This window comes from Sycon ciliatum, chromosome 8 (genome assembly GCF_964019385.1).
Source record: "Sycon ciliatum chromosome 8, ocSycCili1.1, whole genome shotgun sequence".
Taxonomy (NCBI): Eukaryota; Metazoa; Porifera; class Calcarea; order Leucosolenida; family Sycettidae; genus Sycon; species Sycon ciliatum.
In genome coordinates, this window is record NC_088650.1 from 27,848,466 (window position 1) to 27,864,958 (window position 16,493).

The following is a 16,493-nucleotide window of genomic DNA, read 5'->3' on the forward strand; positions in this document are numbered from 1 at the left end:
CGGGTTGTGATGGTTCGGCTGTTTTCATCATGCTGTTCTCTTCATTGTGACTTGCTTCTGGTAGCTAGCACTGTTCAGGCAGAAAATTTCGTCGGTCAATAATTTCGCCCAACTCCAAAGAAAGGGATTTCGTTCGGTTGAAAATTTAGGCCATGGACCATAAGGGTGTATTGAAACGCTGGACTAATCGACATTTGTCCGGCATTTAATTTAGTTCCAAAGCTCCTTGGGACGAAAAAGACGAAATTAAATTCCAGACGACTAGTTCTACTTGTACACTACATTGTACACTGTTTTGTCATTTTTTTTGTCATTAACCCATGCCACAGTGTCCTCTGCCTCTGAGTGAGACACGATCATGTCAGTTACGGGATGTTCATGTTGTAGCGAGAACGCCGCGATGGACTTACTGGATGCGGTGTGTAGGCTCCCTTGAAGCTTATGGTGCTTTGTTGACGTTCTTGTGTGTGTGTGTGTGTGTGCGTGTGTCTGTCTGTCTGCCTGTCTGTCTGTCTGTATGTTCGTGCTGTGTGTCTGTGTCTGTATGTGTGAATGTGTGTGTGTGTGTGTGTGTGTGTGTGTACAGTGGTGCTGGAGGCGGCGAAGGCGTGAGCAGGGGCACTCGCTCTCCCAGTCCGGCTCAGCAAAGGCACAGTCGACGACCACGGTGGAGAGAGATGCGCTGCCGTTGTCATCGCTGGGCGACGGCAACAGCAACGACGAAGTATTGACCAGTGCGGACGCTAACGCGGAGCAGGCCAGCGCTGGTGGCCTGCACGACGCTACATTTCTATCTCACATGACTACTACCTCATCCGTCACGACTGCCTCCACGTTGGCGGCACCCTATGTAGTAGCGGGCCCACAGCAGCAGCAGCAGCACGCATCCAGCGGTGAAGGCTATAGCGTACAGAGGTTGAGCCTTTCTTCGGAGCAGCGCTCATCGTCGCATGTCAGTCACGAGGCGTTGGATCTGGCCGGTGACACTTCGTCCAGCGTGCACCACAGCTCTCCGCCGTCCAAGCTGCAGTCGCCGGTCGTGGATGACTCCGCGCTCGTCACGTCTGCCTCAGTGGACGGTCCGGCGTTGGACTTGGCTGCCAGTCTGCCCGGTCCTAGTGCACGGACGACGAAGAGTGAGCCAGGGGCATTGGATACGTTACACTCTCCCATGGCTAGTGGTAGTTTTATGTGTGACTTCCCGCGCCGCTTTGAGCCTGTCGTAAGGAGTTCCTCGACCGAGCCGCTTGAATCGCCATCGCCCATAGCAACCGCAGCATCCCCCGTCAGCCGCTCCAAATCTTTCCAAGTGAAGTCTTCAGCTCCCAGGGTAGTGCCTCGTTTTGGCTCCAAGAAGCAAAGGTGAGTTTTTCGCCTCTGGCCTGCCTGTATGTAGAAGTGAGTCCAGGCTGGCTGGCTGGCGAGACAGGCCACCTGAGCAGTGCATTGTTGTGTGTTGCGATTTCAGAGCGAGGACTCCAGGAGCTACTTGCCTAGCAGCATAACTTACCCTATCACCACTGTCCATGATGTGCATGCCTGGAAATCAGAGTGTGAATGGTTAGCCCTTTGAACGATGATTAGATGTTGTGTTGCTGCCCCCCCCCCCCCCCCCCCCCCTCGACCATTGAATACTATGCGTCTTCTTTTGTGTACTTGTTATTATGAGCAGACCAACCCTCAGCCTCAGCCTTAACCCACTATCTGATGAAACTGAGACCCAGGAGAGTAAGGACTTGAAGTAAGTGTACTGTCCTCGCTCTATGTGTACATGTGTGGCAGGGGAAGTCTGATCTGTGGTGTCGCACCTCCACCTGCGGTCTATGCACGCATGGCTTTGCTTGCTCTGCACAGTCTCGTACTTGGGCACATCCCTTTTATAACGTAGCACAGTGTGGCTACGTACCTACACGCAGAAACAAGACTAGTGAAGCTGAATGGATGTGAAGTCCTGGCCAGAGAATTTTGACCTGAATAAAATAGCGGTGGTCCGACAGGTCGTTACGCAGCCCCCAGCACCCACACATACTGGTCTGTGCGCTCGAACGTGGCGCTACTTTATTCATGAGGTTGGATTTCTCTAGCCAGGACTGGACATGTGGGTCCCTGTGCAGCTGGAGGAGCCAGGCGTTTCCCGTGTCTTTGTGTGCATGTATCGTACGTATACTACAGTCCATTTCAAAACTATAGACGCGCAGTGTTTTTGAAATATTTCAAATTTGGCTGGAACTTTCTGGGAATAGTTTTCGGAATATTGCTCAGGTCCGCTCCACAATTACTCTGATTATAGTTTCTAAACGATTGGATAACAGACGCCCAATTTGGAAAAAATTATGCACAAAGTGATCACAGATTTTATGTGGTATAGATGCTGGCATAACGGTTTTTGCCTAGGTAGGTCTACGCGTCTATAGTTTTGAAATGGACTGTACACATGTGCAGGAAACCAAGGGTGCAGTTTCCCTTTTCCCTTTTCACGCCAGTACCGGCGTTTGGATTGCAGAGTGTTAGTGTTGCATGCTAGCCTTAACTTAAGATACTGTTGCCTTGATATTTGTTCCGAAAAAAACTGAGCTTTTGTTCATTGACGAAAGTATGGTAATGTTTGGGATGTCGTGGCTGAGCTCTCGACCATTTAGTAAATTGCCACCACCGCATTGTGCTCCTGACCGATACGTCTTGCTTACACAACGGCCACCATACTTTACATCAGTGAGAAAGGTGTTGGGGCATTTGCTTGGCAACCTGTCTAAGTTTCTCCTTCTTTATTCCGTTTTGCAGAGCTCTGGAGAAAGTCTCTTGCCCGCGCACGAAAGAGGAACTCTTGGCTGTGGATGCCATCACCAGCAAGGATGCTTTGAATGAGGAATTCTGGGTAAGATGTGGGCTGACTGGATTTGTGCATGTACACACACACACACACACACACACACACACACACACACACACACACACACACACACACACACACACACACACACACACACACACACAACTCATACCTCAGACATGCCCATCGCGGGAGCGATGATGGCGAACAGCTATGTTAGACATGGCAACTTACTTGTGCTGGGATTACACCATTCAACAGCTTGCAAGGCTGATGAACACACACACACACACACACACACACACACACACACACACACACACACACACACACACACACACACACACACACACACACACACACACACACACACACACACACACACACACACACACACACACACACACACACACACACACACACACACACACACACACACACACTGAACAAGTACACTTGTGTGTGTGTGTGTGTGTGTGTGTGTGTGTGTGTGTGTGTGTGTGTGTGAGAGAGATCGTGCGTGCGTGTGTGTGTGTGTGTGTTTGTGAGAGAGAGAGTGTGTGTGTTTGTGAGAGTGTGTGTGTGTTTTGTGAGGGAGAGAGGGGGGGGGGGGGGGGGGAGAGAGAGAGAGAGAGAGAGAGAGAGAGAGAGAGAGAGAGAGAGAGAGAGAGAGAGAGAGAGAGAGAGAGCGTATACAGTATGTATGTGTGTGTCTCAGAGAGAAAGATGTGTGTGGTTTTGGTTTTTTCAACTTTGTCATGATAAGTCATGCATGTGACATTATTGTGAGCTCTGATGCAAGAAATTGAAACACGGGCTGGCTGAGGGGGAGATCAAAGGAAAACGCTGTAGAAAAACTGTTTCCTTGGCACATACTTCTGTTGTTTGTCAATGCCAGAGACGCTTACTTTGACTCCCTGTCAGTTCTCCTACCGATCATGGTTTCCTAAATTAGCAACTCAAAAATGCAGTATAATCACAACTGTATTTTTTTGTTTGATGTTGAAAATTTCATAGATAACAACCCTGTATTAAAGGATTGCAATAAACAGAATCAGCTGAAGCGTCATTTCACGAAGGTTTATTGAGATGTCACGAACAGAAACGTTCCTTCAGGACGACATTCAGTGAATCTACCCGAGTCCCCTGTGCACCTCGATTTGAAATATTTATTTGAAAAGGTGGCGAGGTGACAATAGCAGGGGCGTCGCACACAGTACGGTCACTACGATATTGACCGTACCACCTTTTGCCCCAGATACCCCGTGAATCAACAAAACACACTGATCTGGGATCTAAAATTCCAAAATTTTCGGCTCAGCCACCACTCCCCCTCGACTAAATTGTACTTCAGATGGCTGACCGTGCCACACTAAAATACCTTCCTACGCCCCTGAACAGTTTACCGTATTATCTCTTGTAGACGCCCAGTCTCTATTGTAAGCGCACTCCAAGAGGGCTTCGAAGATATATAAGCGCAGTCTCCAATATAAGGCGCGCAGGGCTTATAATGGAAAACCGTATGGATCATGTTCGTGCCTATTTGACGTCACACAGTATCACATAAACACATGCTGTGGTAAAAGTCTGTCTCATCCTCGAGATCAGACTCAGTGTACCAGGAAGCACAAAACTGCAGTCCCGGTACCTGCTGGGAAACTTTCTGCTACTGATATAATGAAAATACACTCGGACGTCTCTTATCCGGGCACCTTGGGACCGGGCACTGCCCTTATCTCAGATTTGCCCGTATCTCAGGATAACTCATCTACCATGTATCATATCATTTTTTGAAGAAGTTTATTTGGCACGTATTGCACATGTTCAGGCTACAGAAAGAATCCGTTGATAAGAATGTGTGGATTTCACAGGTTGGCAGGGACAAATAAGCACTTGCGCATACGAAAAAAGCTCAAACGCCCAAAATTCAAAACATTTTTGCCATAGAAACTCAAGCTGAAGGTGCCCGGTAGAGAGACGTGCCCGTATCTGAGGCGTCCGGATAAGAGGCGTTTGAGTGTAATAGGCAATGTTCATGTACCAGTTGGTTGAAAAATTATAAGCCCAGTCTCTAGTAGAAGCCCAGTCTCCGATATAAGCCCGGGGTCCGGACTGGTTGAACAAATATAAGCGCTGGACTTATAATGGAGATAATACGGTAATACAAGTAAAACCTTCGTGAAATGACGCTTCAGCTGGTTCTGTTTATTGCAATCCTTAAACTGTTGTCACCTCGCCGCCTTTTCAAACAACAACCGTGGTTTCGGTGATGGAGAATCTGTTTTTATACTTGTACTGAACCTGGCTTTATCTTGTGTTGTATCCTGTGCTGCAGAATATCCCAATGCACACTGCTGAATCAGCGGTGGCATGTTCCGGACCTAAAAACAGATATGCCACAATATTTCCAAGTAAGACGGGTGTGTGTGTGTGTGTGCGTGTGTGTTCACGTGTGATAGGCCACTGGTGACTGCAACCCATGCTATGCATGCTTTTCTGATTTTTTTCTTTTCTTGCCCTGTTGTATCTTCCCGCCATTCATATGCATGCAGCAAAGCGTGAGCATGTGTGCAGATCAACTGCTTGCTCTGACTGATTCCCAGCCATTACCATAAGCATGGAATACTCCATTGCATCACTGTAACTGGGGCCACAGTGCGAGGAGGCAGAGTCGAGGCAACACTGTTCAGTGTATGTATTTGATCGAGTCGTATCAGTAGGTGAAGAGCGCTCCCTTGGTGCGATCGATCGCCTTTGCTAAGAAGACGTGCTGTTTGTGTACATATTGTGTTTGAACATTGTTCCGTGTTGGTCTTCGTCCTGTTGTTGCATAGCTCGCTCAACACGTGTACTGTTACCTGTTATTGACAACGACTCCAACTCCAGCTATATCAATGCCAATTTTATATCAGTGAGTATGGCATGCACACAATGCTGAGTATGGCTTGCCTAAGACGGTCACTGAACAGCGAGGCATGCTGCTTGAGGGCAACTTCACAACATACCTTCAAGGAATATCTTTTATAGTCTTTACTGGTGGGTTATTCCATATCCAAGGTCTTATGACTGTAATTCTTCATGCTATTTATATAGGGGCCGCCCAAGGTTACCAATAATATTTTCAAAACGAAAAGATTTCGTTTAGGGGTGGGTGGGTTTGGAGTTTTGTTTTTGAAAATAATTATTGAATGTAGATGGAGAATGCCCAGTTACTTTTAGGTGTCGAAAAAATTGACATCAGTATTTTATTGGAATTCGTTTTACCTGCAGAAAAGGTGGGTGGGTGGGTGGGGGCTGAAAAATGCTAAAACTTTTCGTTTTGTAAAAACAATCGGTAACCCCGGACGGTCCCTTAAACAGGCCTGAGAGTATACCATATTTTCCGGTGTGTTAGTCGCACGAGTGTTGTTGGGGGGGGGGGGGGGGGCAGGGCAGTGCAGTCTCTCATGCAGAGATTAATGCCAGAGGGGCCATGAAGTCAGTCAAACAGTGAGTAGTGCTGGGTGGTGCAGTCACTCATACAGAGAGTAGTGAGGGAGGGGGGGGGGGGGGGGGGGGCAGTGCAGGTACTCGCACAGAGACCGTGCACCAGTGTTCGACTAGTCTGATCTCGCCAATGCCCTGGCGATCGGTTCCATGTCAGATTTTGTCACACGGACGTGCCGGGGGTGGGCACTGCCCCGCCATTGGCCGGCTCTTTGGATACCATACAATGGCAGTAGCTGCGTCGATACGTAGAATGTGGCTGGGTAGAGCCCTACGGAGTAGGTTATTCACATCTGCTGGGCGAAGAGGCTGGCCAGACTGGTGGCAGAAATATGCTCCTGCCAGTTGTGGATGCAGTTTTGCATACTTGTCTAATGCGTGTACAGAGCAGGTTCTATCATTGGTGGCGCCAACCGTCACGTTGCTGCTCTCTCCCAGCTGCGTTGTCTTAGAGAACAGGATAGCCAGCCTCACTACGTTATCGCGTATGCACACGCGTTCCAGAGCTAACGCCTTGCGTAGATCGGTGGATGCATACTAACAAACTTTGAGCAACCAATAGTACATTAGAGTGATGGCGCTCCACGTAGTGGCTTGGTTGACTGATGACAGACCGGAGTGTGGTAGGAAGTCCCGCATCGCATGGAGATGTTGCTGCGTGACAGCTCGGCGATCCTGTACCTGGACGGCTGCGCACTGATTGCGGGCAATACCCTGGATTGTGCCGTGCTCCCCGCCGAAGCATGAACAGCGGGAAGGTGTACTGAGTGCACATCTCCAGCAGCCAGGAATACATGCAGTTTTTGGTGAACTGCTTGCACCAAACGAAGCAACCCTCTGCTGTAGGGGTGTTGCTGCCAGATTCCTGGACGAGTACACACGGCCGCAGAAGTTCGCCAAAGCAGCCATTGGTGAAACGGCTCAGCTCGTCGTACGTGCGGTAATGGTCTTTGGCTTTGAACGCTCAGTCCAATTGCTTGGGAGAAGTATATCCCTGGCTAATGGCAAACTCCTTGTAGGCAAATGACCACAGGTGGTTGACTACGCAGTGATGCCTGTGGGTGTAGATTCCGAAATCTCTCGACCTGCAAATGTGTGTCCAGTCGGTCAGCGGAAAGTTTTGAGGGCTGATGGAATCGCAGCAGACACGGAGGCGATAGGCGAGGTGGGTTTGTGGGTCTCTCTGTTCTCGCCGGTTTGTTGGACGGCCTCTGCGTGGGTCTCGGGAGACTCGGCGGATCTGAGTTCGGATTCCGTCAACCGAGAAAGCAGCTCCGCTTTCCTGCCCGCGGAGCTAAGTCCTGGTTCAATAAGTTTGGCACAAATCGTAGTGATTTCGATAGCGGATGACCTAGCTACTTGGTCCGCGTCAGCAATATTGTCGCTTATCTTTCAGCTTTGTTTTTATGTCGCCAATGTTCACTTGGCAGCCCATTTCATCCCAATCTTGGTTAGTAAGTTAGTTTACTAGTACCTGAAAGGTCTAGCTAGATTTCGAATGAATTTCGAGAGCGACGGGTGGGTGATTCCGATTGATACAGCGCTGCATCAAAATAGATTATCTTGTCACACTGCGCAGGCAAGAGCAGCGCGACGCACAAGAAAGTAATCGGCTACTCAGAATCAGTTCCATTTTGCAAAGCGGCCGAGGTTGCTCACCTCCGGGATCGCTCACCAAGCTGAGATCGCAGTTCCCTCACCTCAAGCTCAACGCTCGGAGTATCCAGCGCATCGTGGAGATTTGCAAGTACGAGGTGAATTGCTATTTCTGGACATTGTACACTTCTGGACATTTCGCGTAAAATAATTTTTCGTCGCGTGTAGAGTCAAGTCAGTCAGGTTGATGAAGTTTTTTCTTGTTGTAGTTGACAGCTGGGCTGTTGTAGTTTCTCCTCGTGTCGGTGCCTTGTTGATAGCCTTTTCTTGGGAGGCATTTCAACGAGTTTTGTGGTACTATGTCGCATGAGAATTTTTGAATTTTGAGTAAAATAAGAAGTAATGGACGAATCGTTGGCTTCCCCATGTGCACTCCACTTCAGACGCTGTATAGTCTTGGACCTGTTGGCTGGAAGTGTGAAGAGGCCAACTGCAGTCAATCAATCGAAAAAATAGAAAAATGGTGCAGTATAGGATGCCTATTGACGCTATTTTACTTTCATGTCCAGAATTCCATACACTGAAATTTAGGCCAACAAATTGGCTTGTCGAAAACATCCTGCTATAAAGTCTCTGGGATCACAGCATGAGCAATTGTCACATATTTGGAAAGATGAAGGATTAGGCCATACAATAGATACAAAAAGATATGAAAAATGTAAAACACACAGCCAGTGGGCCTCTATTTTATTTTCATGTCCAGAAATTGCTATTCACCTCGTACTGTAGCCATCGTCATCGTTCAAAATAAATCTTGCAAAGAACGGCGACTGATTTGAACCACACAGGCAGTCGTGCTGCCGACGTGAAGTCCTATAGAGAAGGGGACCGTCACGGTCGACTTCCCTTTAGAAAATAGCCAGGCAGCGGAGAGGAAGAGAGATGAGCTTGCGAAAGCGAGAGTGTCGATCCCGAGCAAAACATATTTGTCACCAGCGCTGAGAGCAGCGACGAGGAGGACTAAAAAAGTATGAACCCTTCCTTTGACAATAAATTCCTCGTGGCCAGTTATCACTCTGTACCTTACCTTCCATCATTCCAAGTTTTATCGTCTCAAGTCCACGTGTCGATGTCCAAAGTCTAAGTTCAAATTGTCGAAAGATAAGCGACAATATTGCTGACGCGGACCAAGTATGAACTTGCTAATGCTTACACTACACTCAAGAACACACACCACCGTTTGTCAATTCTTATCAAGTCATGAAGAAGAAGAACCGAGGGTGACCCAAAACCCTGGAGAGAGAGAGAGAAGTGAGGCGCATGAATGGAACACTCCAAGAACGGCGGTGCTTGGAAGCAAGCGTACGCACGCGGAGCCAGCATACTCTGGAGCGTAAATGGTGTCTGCCGGAGGGTGCTTGTACCTATGTAGCTAGGGGTGAGAGCTCGTATCAAGTGCAATGCTTTCTGTATGCATGCAGAAAAGAACTTAGAGACTGTTGCATGCAGGAAAGAACTTAGAGACTGTTGCATGCAGGAAAGAACTTAGAGACTGTTGCATGCGTGTCAACTATACAGTTAGTTCGGTTGCCGAAAAATTCAAAAAAGGCTGACGTGTGGCCTGTACTCCGAATGTCGACAAAAAATTAACATTGCAAGTACTTGGGCCCGAAAAAGGGGGTGCAGATTAGACCCCGGAAATGCGGCTACCACCCCGGAAATGTGGCTACCACCCCGGAAATGCGATAATGATGTATCTCTTTATTTGCTAAATCCCATATTATATAGGATTTTGGTCATATTTTTCAACTAAAAATGGGTGTGGCATGAGAATAGCAAAAAGTATGTGACCAATTCTTCCTTGCTAGGTCTTAGAAGATATCGAGTGTTGAATAAGATAATTTTTTCGAACACTACCATCTCAGGCTCATCTCCTTGCCCAATATTACTAAGGCCTGTGCCCTGTTTTTCGAATCCTATATATAGGATTTGAGAATTTATTGGACCTTGTTTTATCCCTAAAACTGGTAGTTTCATGACGGCATGTGCGATATGTCGTCATGAAACCACCCCGTGCCACACCTGCAATGTTCTTCTGCACATTCACTGCTTCAGTCCTTTCCATGGCAGCAGCTGAACAATTATGCTCAAATTTCCAATTATTGCTGAAAATGGGTATTCATCAAAAAATTAATAGTATCGCCCTATGAATCTAGAATGTAAACATTCATGCCTCAAACATATTAACAACTTCCATGAAAACCATTATGTCGTTATTTTTGGTCGTGATGACCAATAACAACGGCATAAAAGGCACACATTTTCAAATCCTATATATAGGATTTTCGGCCAGCAAATTAAAAGATAGATAGGCCAGTGGGGTGACTGGAATTGTACGTTGTAAGGTGAGCATTGCTTTGTTACGCTTGTTTCATCCTAGTTTTTTTAGTGTGTGTGTGTGTGTGCCCTGATTTGGGTGCACCCTGACGTTTCGATGTTTGCATTTCCGTGTGTGTTCTTGCAGGGTTATAATTTAAAGAAAAATGAATATATTGCCACGCAAGGTAAGTCTTGCTTAGTGTTGTCGTTTTTATCCTGATGTCCTTTTCTGACTGTGCAATTTTTTTACCCAACCTCCCTGTTGCCCGCAGCACGTAAACAGTCCTTGGCTACACCATGCGACTCAGTGCGATTTCATCCGAATTTTCACCCCGGAGGGCATCTTCAATGATGCCCGTCTTGGTCAAAGTTCGGCGGGCGTCATCAATACTGCCCGTCTGGGTGTGAATTAGGACGAAATCGAGTTTCGTGTTGTAGCCGAGTGCTGTTTGTGTGTTGCGGAACTTGCAGGTTGGAGGTTAAAAGATGATACGGCTACGGTGGGCCTTCCGAATTCTCAAAAAAAGTCTCTGTACTGCAAAGTAGAGGTACAATGTACATGTGGCAACTTTGGCAATATTAAATAGGGGAATTTGTGTGTGTTCTCCCTTTGCGGGAGCTCACGCTTTTCCTGCCTATTGACTTGATACCTGATTTGAGATTGCGCTCACACAAGTATTGGTTCGCGGGCTCATGGGAATGTTGTGTGATGTGCTTTCGGTGTCCAGGCCCGCTGTCCAATACAGTGGATGACTTCTGGCGAATGGTGTGGGTGTTCAAGTCCGAGCTGATTGTCATGATGAGCCTCATGTACGAAGCTGGAAAGGTGCGTTTGCCGTCCTGGAAGAACTTGCTTATTTCAGAAGTGTGATGATGATCTGTGTGTGGCTCAGTTGTGGTTGGCTCCTCAGTTTGACCCATCTCTCACAATGAAGGTGCTGTTCTGAAATGATTCGCCCGCTGGTACCATCCGGTGCTGTTTCACTTTTCATTGGCTACACGTCCAGGGTGTGTTATGATAGTCTTTTTCCGCACGGTGTGACTCCTGGCAATTTGATTATTTGGTCCTCTGTGTGTGGGTGCGTGAGGGTGTGTAGCTGTCGGGGTGGTGGATGCTGTGTCAAGCCTGATTCATACTTCATTCTGCGCATATGAAACGTGTCCCAACGCCTGTCGTGGCGTGGAAAAAAGGTTGTCTTGAGCTCAACTCGTTTGGTCCGTCGCTTGACCGTCACCATACACATTTCGAAGCGCTTCCCGTACGCAAAATGAAGTATTGATCGGACTTAATCGTGTACTTGGTGTGTGTGTGTGTGTGTGTGTGTGTGTGTGTGTGTGTATGTGTGTGTATGTGTGTGTGTGTGTGGTATGGTGTGTGTGTTTGTGTTTGTATCAATCTGTTCTTTCCCCGCTGCACCACAACTGCTCAGCCAAAGTGCATGCGATACTGGCCGGGCTCTTTCAGCGGTGATGCAAGTGAAGGCAGCCAGTGTGCGGATGATGTCGGTGCATCGTCGCAGTACGCCAATGTAACCGTGCGTATCGTCAGCTCAGAGCTCATCATGGACAACACAGTGGCACACACGACGATGGAGTTGACACATCGTGAAGTAAGCGTGCTCACCGAGAAAGTGTTTTGATGCAGTTAGGTCGTGTTTTCCTCTTTTTATTCTTTGAATCTCCACTTACCAGTACGGTGGTGACAAGATTGTCGGCTGAATTGCGTAATAATAGTTCTCTCTGTCGTATCCTTCTGCGATGGGTGTCTAAGGTCCGTATATGTGTGTGTTTTGCTGCGGAAAAAACATTCATCGTCTTTTCATAAGGTGGTAACTGTGTGCTGTGTACTTTGTGCTGCAGAGTGCTGATGAAGTACGCTTACTACATCACTACTGGTACCTGGTATGGCCTGATCAAGGTGTGCCCAGTAGTCCTACTGAGCTGCTTGACCTGGTCGCTGTGGTTCGCCTACACCAAACACTACCCGACTCGCCCATGGTCATACACTGCAGGTTGGTGTGCTGCGTGCATTTGTGTGCGTGTGTGTGTGTGTGTGCGCGTGTGTGTGTGGGTGTGTGGTTATGTGTGCACATGTGTGTGTCTGTGTGTGCGTGCGTGTTTTGTACTCAGTAGGCAGTCGTACGGCCAGTTTACAGTCTAGATCTTGTAACCAATTGAATGGTGTGCCTAGTTGGCATCTACAAGCACTGCAGTCAGATACCCAGTAGGCAGTCTAAGTCCCATAAACATCCAGACGTGTACTACAGTGTATAATGTAGTTTGCAACTAACTTAGCACCCTGAGTGAAAGGACCTGCTAATTATTTTTGTGCCCTTGCCAAACAGCTTCTTCTGGTTGCATAGACGAGCAGATTTCAACATCGGGATACCTCAACTCAACCACTCAAAATACAGTCTCTTTGCTGCGTACGTCATTTAAACTGTTGACCAAATTTTCGGGCATGGCAACCATCATCAGGGTGAAAACAGAAGGAAAAAACACAGAACAAGATTTCAACAGCAAAAGCTAAAGGCGGCAAGAAGATGAACTTTGACATTGCAGCAGTGCTCACTTCTGGTGGGTGCGCTTGCGGCAGCTGTCCTGGTACGGCTCGGGAAAAGTTCATCCAATCTTCTGACTCCTTGGCAAGCGACAGATCCCTTCTCTCCCGATGATAGCACTAGACGCTCAGCAGGAGCAACAGAGACAGACGCCTGCGTGCTGTTTGAGAGCAGCCCTATAGCGGTGAGGTGAGCAATTTGACCCCTCTCCACAAGCTCCACTGACTATTTCTTTGTGTATGCACGTGCATGTGTGTGTGTGTGTTTCTGTGTGTATGTACGCGTGTGTCTGTCTGTCTGTCTATTCAGTGCTGGCATTGGTCGCACGGGTTGCTTCAGTGCAGCTGATATTGCAAGTCAGCAACTCAAGGTAAGGCGATGTTGCCAAGAGCTTTGTTTAGAAATGTCCCCCCCCCCCCCTCTCTCTCTCTCTCCTTTGATTTTTGGAATCCATGAATGTTGAGTACATGCGCGTACATGCACACACGCACACACCGTTTTGCGTTTGTTATCTTGTTCTGATGTTGCCTCTCTCTCTCTCTATCTATCTATCTATCTATCTCGCTTATTCGCTCTGTGTTCATAGAATGATGACAAAGTAGACTTACAAGGCATTGTGGCACAGCTCCGTAAAGACAGGTAAGAGAGAGTACTGCACAGAACGTGTACCGACCTGTCCTCTTTGTTATAGTTGTACGGAAGATCTTTTCATAGCCATTCAGAGCTAGTTCAGTCCCTGTAATATTCTACTTGCTACCCCGTGCCTTGTTCAAGGTGTCGAGGGAGAACATGCTGGCCTTGCTATGTCAATGTGCAGAATGTCTCTTGCGCTTCATAGTCAGGTGGTCAGAATTGAAGTCCTTCTGCGACGCCCTTGCCTTTACTTTATGCTCGCAGTGAAGATTTCGGCCAAGTGTTACACACCGGTATTATCATAGTCCAGAATGGATCACTTTACAGACAAGCTGATCCAATTCCTCCTGCTCCTATTCCTCCATTCCTCGGCGGTTTAGAATCAGATAACGCTGAGCTCGCTGGTTAAGTTTTAAAATAGACTGCTACGCATAATGTATTTGTGCTCTCGTTGTTGTTATTGTTATTGTTGTTGAATTCTTTATTCTCACGATGGCACCATCGCCAATAAGATGTTGTTGAATTCTTTATTCTCACGATGGCACCACCGCCAATAAGATGTTGTTGTTAATGTTGGTGTTGGTGTTGGTGTTGTTGTTGTCGTCGTCGTTGTTGTTGCTGCCGGTGTGGCCGTTGTGGCTGTGGCTGTTGCAGAGGTGGCTTGGTGCAGAACTGTGACCAGTACCAATTTCTGTTCCAGTGCTGCCAAGTGTACGCACGCGGCCTCCTGGAGAGCGGTGAGTAGGCATGGCAACATGGCAAGCTGGTGTTGGCACTGGACAAGACTTGTACCGCGTCACGTTCGCCACCGTCACCCACCTGATGGAGATACACACATGTACTGTGCTCTGATCTTACTCGCCACCATGTCCATGGCCCAGCATAGGCACCACCTCCCAGCTGCACTCTTCTCTACGCAAGTGCCTGGTCGGTTGTGTCGTCTTCCATTTACGGCTCTGTGTGTGTGTGTGTGTGGTCCTTACGCTGCTGGCTATGTCTGGACCGTTTCTAGCACTGATGGCGATATAGGAGTGCTATGTTGCCAATCCTAGCATGGAGATGGCAGTGTGCGGCGAATGGGCGGGAGGTCTTCGGTGCCTTCTTGGCACCGCCGCCACTGCCAAACTCGCAGCTTGCGTGGGCCTGCATCGTTGTAACCGGTTACTTGGCTTTCCGCCCGTCTCTTCGTGTAGCGCCGCTCATTCTTAGACGCGATGAGTGTTTCAGTGCGACGACCTTGCTGTTCGTGTGGCTCAGGTAGAGTGATGTTCACAGTCACAGGGCCTGTTGCTACGGTCCGGTGTGGTGTAATCGCTGCTGCGCCGTGTTTCTTTTTTGTTTGAAATGCTGCCTCTTTTTCTAGTTTCTGCAGCCCTGAAGAAAGCTTGCTCTTTGCAGTACTGTGTGCAGATTGCGCTATAACTCTTTTTTTTACACACCTGTGCTCTTTTATGGCTATCGCAGCATGACATGTTCTTGACCAAGCGAGGTTCGCGCCCGTATAACTACATGCTGTTGCTTAGCTGTGCATTCCACCGTTAGCGTCTCTTCGCCCGGGTGGCGGTGGTGCATGGCATTTCTGGTGCTGGAGCGTTCGCCTTAGGTGGGTGTCCGCCGTCGAGCGGGCGCCTTGGATTCCGTCCCATGCAGAGCGATTCCTTTTATAATTATTTTACACTTGAGGTGATAATTCCTGTCACGGGCGCGCCTGCCCCTGTGCTTGACTGACAAGCATACTGTGTATGTGCCATGTTGAGCTGCCAATCATTGTATTCGATTTCGGTTTGGGAAATGTGTACTTTTTTTTTTTTTTAATCTGACCAAATTATTTCATTCTTGTTCTTCTCCTTTTTTTTACCAATCCAAATACCAGAGCCCTTATTTTTTGCTGCTAGGTCTCGTTTACTGAAGCCTGGGCTAGGTTTCGACTCTTTACGTTGTGTCTGTATTGTTTAGGGGAATTGCAAGTCATATTTTTTTGCAACAGAGAGAAAATTTTACGCTGCTCCGTTTTATCTTGGGACCCATGGACCTTTACCCACTATTAGCATCTTTATCAAGACGGTGTGCGCGTGTGTGTGTGTGTTTCTGATTCCTGCATGACTCCACTATTTCCTATCTACCTCCCATTGTCTCTGTTTCTAGTTCTCATGTCATAAGTAACATAGTTTGCTTTTTGTTGTCTTCGTGGATTGTAGAGTGGCAGGGGGGGGGGGGGGGGGTGCGTGTGTGTGTGATGATGTCTTGATGATGTTCCCAGCATTGGGTGTCACCAAGAGTACATTGTGTACTCTTGGTGTCACTGTAAGTGCAGCAGCGGGCATGGACGCGTGCATAGCTATTCTCCACATGCCTGCCACGAACACACTACGATAACATTGGGCCGTCAGTGGCGACACACAGTCGTTGCTGTGTGTGCAGGCAATTATTATTATTATTATTATTATTATTATTATTATTATTATTATTATTATTTGAACAAACGGCGAGGAGACAACAATTTGATAACCACAATCAGTAATACAAGCTGGATCGACATTTGTGTACACTGTATTCATGTAATGTAAAACTGTGGAGACAATGTGCAATAAAACGATGAAAATGTGAAGAAATTGTGTAGAGAAAAAAAGGGATTCAAACAAGTTTTCGTACAACACTCATCAGTAATCTTCGTTGTGCTAAAGGGCACTGAAAACAAAATTGAACTATTATAGAAAATCTAAGTTAGAGAAATAACACTAAGAACAACAGCAGTGAAATTTACATGTGTGAATTTTAACAATGAAAGCGAGAGCAATAACGAATGTGTGTACTAACACTAAACTTGCACCTGAAAAATGAACAAAGAAGAGAAAGAAAGAAGGAAGGACAAAGTGATAACAAATAACAGCAGTACATTACACCTAGAACATTAACGGCCAAGCTTGGCCGCACCAAACATGACACTTTACTTGAACAATTTCAACCCAATTATACTATCTTTCTGTACACACAAATAACTAGGCTTA

The 16,493-nt window shown here is 47.4% G+C and overlaps 1 protein-coding gene across 1 annotated transcript in view; it reads left to right on the forward strand.

The window, feature by feature from the left end:
* Window positions 1–15,657, forward strand: part of LOC135822571 (tyrosine-protein phosphatase non-receptor type 20-like) — a 19,061-nt gene extending 3,404 nt beyond the window's left edge. The window contains exons 3-14 of the mRNA XM_065335372.1: window positions 587–1,362; window positions 1,673–1,741; window positions 2,782–2,875; window positions 5,166–5,241; window positions 5,665–5,741; window positions 10,437–10,476; window positions 11,020–11,117; window positions 11,722–11,901; window positions 12,152–12,303; window positions 13,162–13,222; window positions 13,439–13,491; window positions 14,140–15,657. Coding sequence (XP_065191444.1) covers window positions 587–1,362; window positions 1,673–1,741; window positions 2,782–2,875; window positions 5,166–5,241; window positions 5,665–5,741; window positions 10,437–10,476; window positions 11,020–11,117; window positions 11,722–11,901; window positions 12,152–12,303; window positions 13,162–13,222; window positions 13,439–13,491; window positions 14,140–14,230 — 1,767 coding nt within the window. The 3' untranslated portion in view covers window positions 14,231–15,657. The remainder of the gene's footprint in view (window positions 1–586; window positions 1,363–1,672; window positions 1,742–2,781; window positions 2,876–5,165; window positions 5,242–5,664; window positions 5,742–10,436; window positions 10,477–11,019; window positions 11,118–11,721; window positions 11,902–12,151; window positions 12,304–13,161; window positions 13,223–13,438; window positions 13,492–14,139) is intronic.
* Window positions 15,658–16,493: the final 836 nt, after the last annotated feature.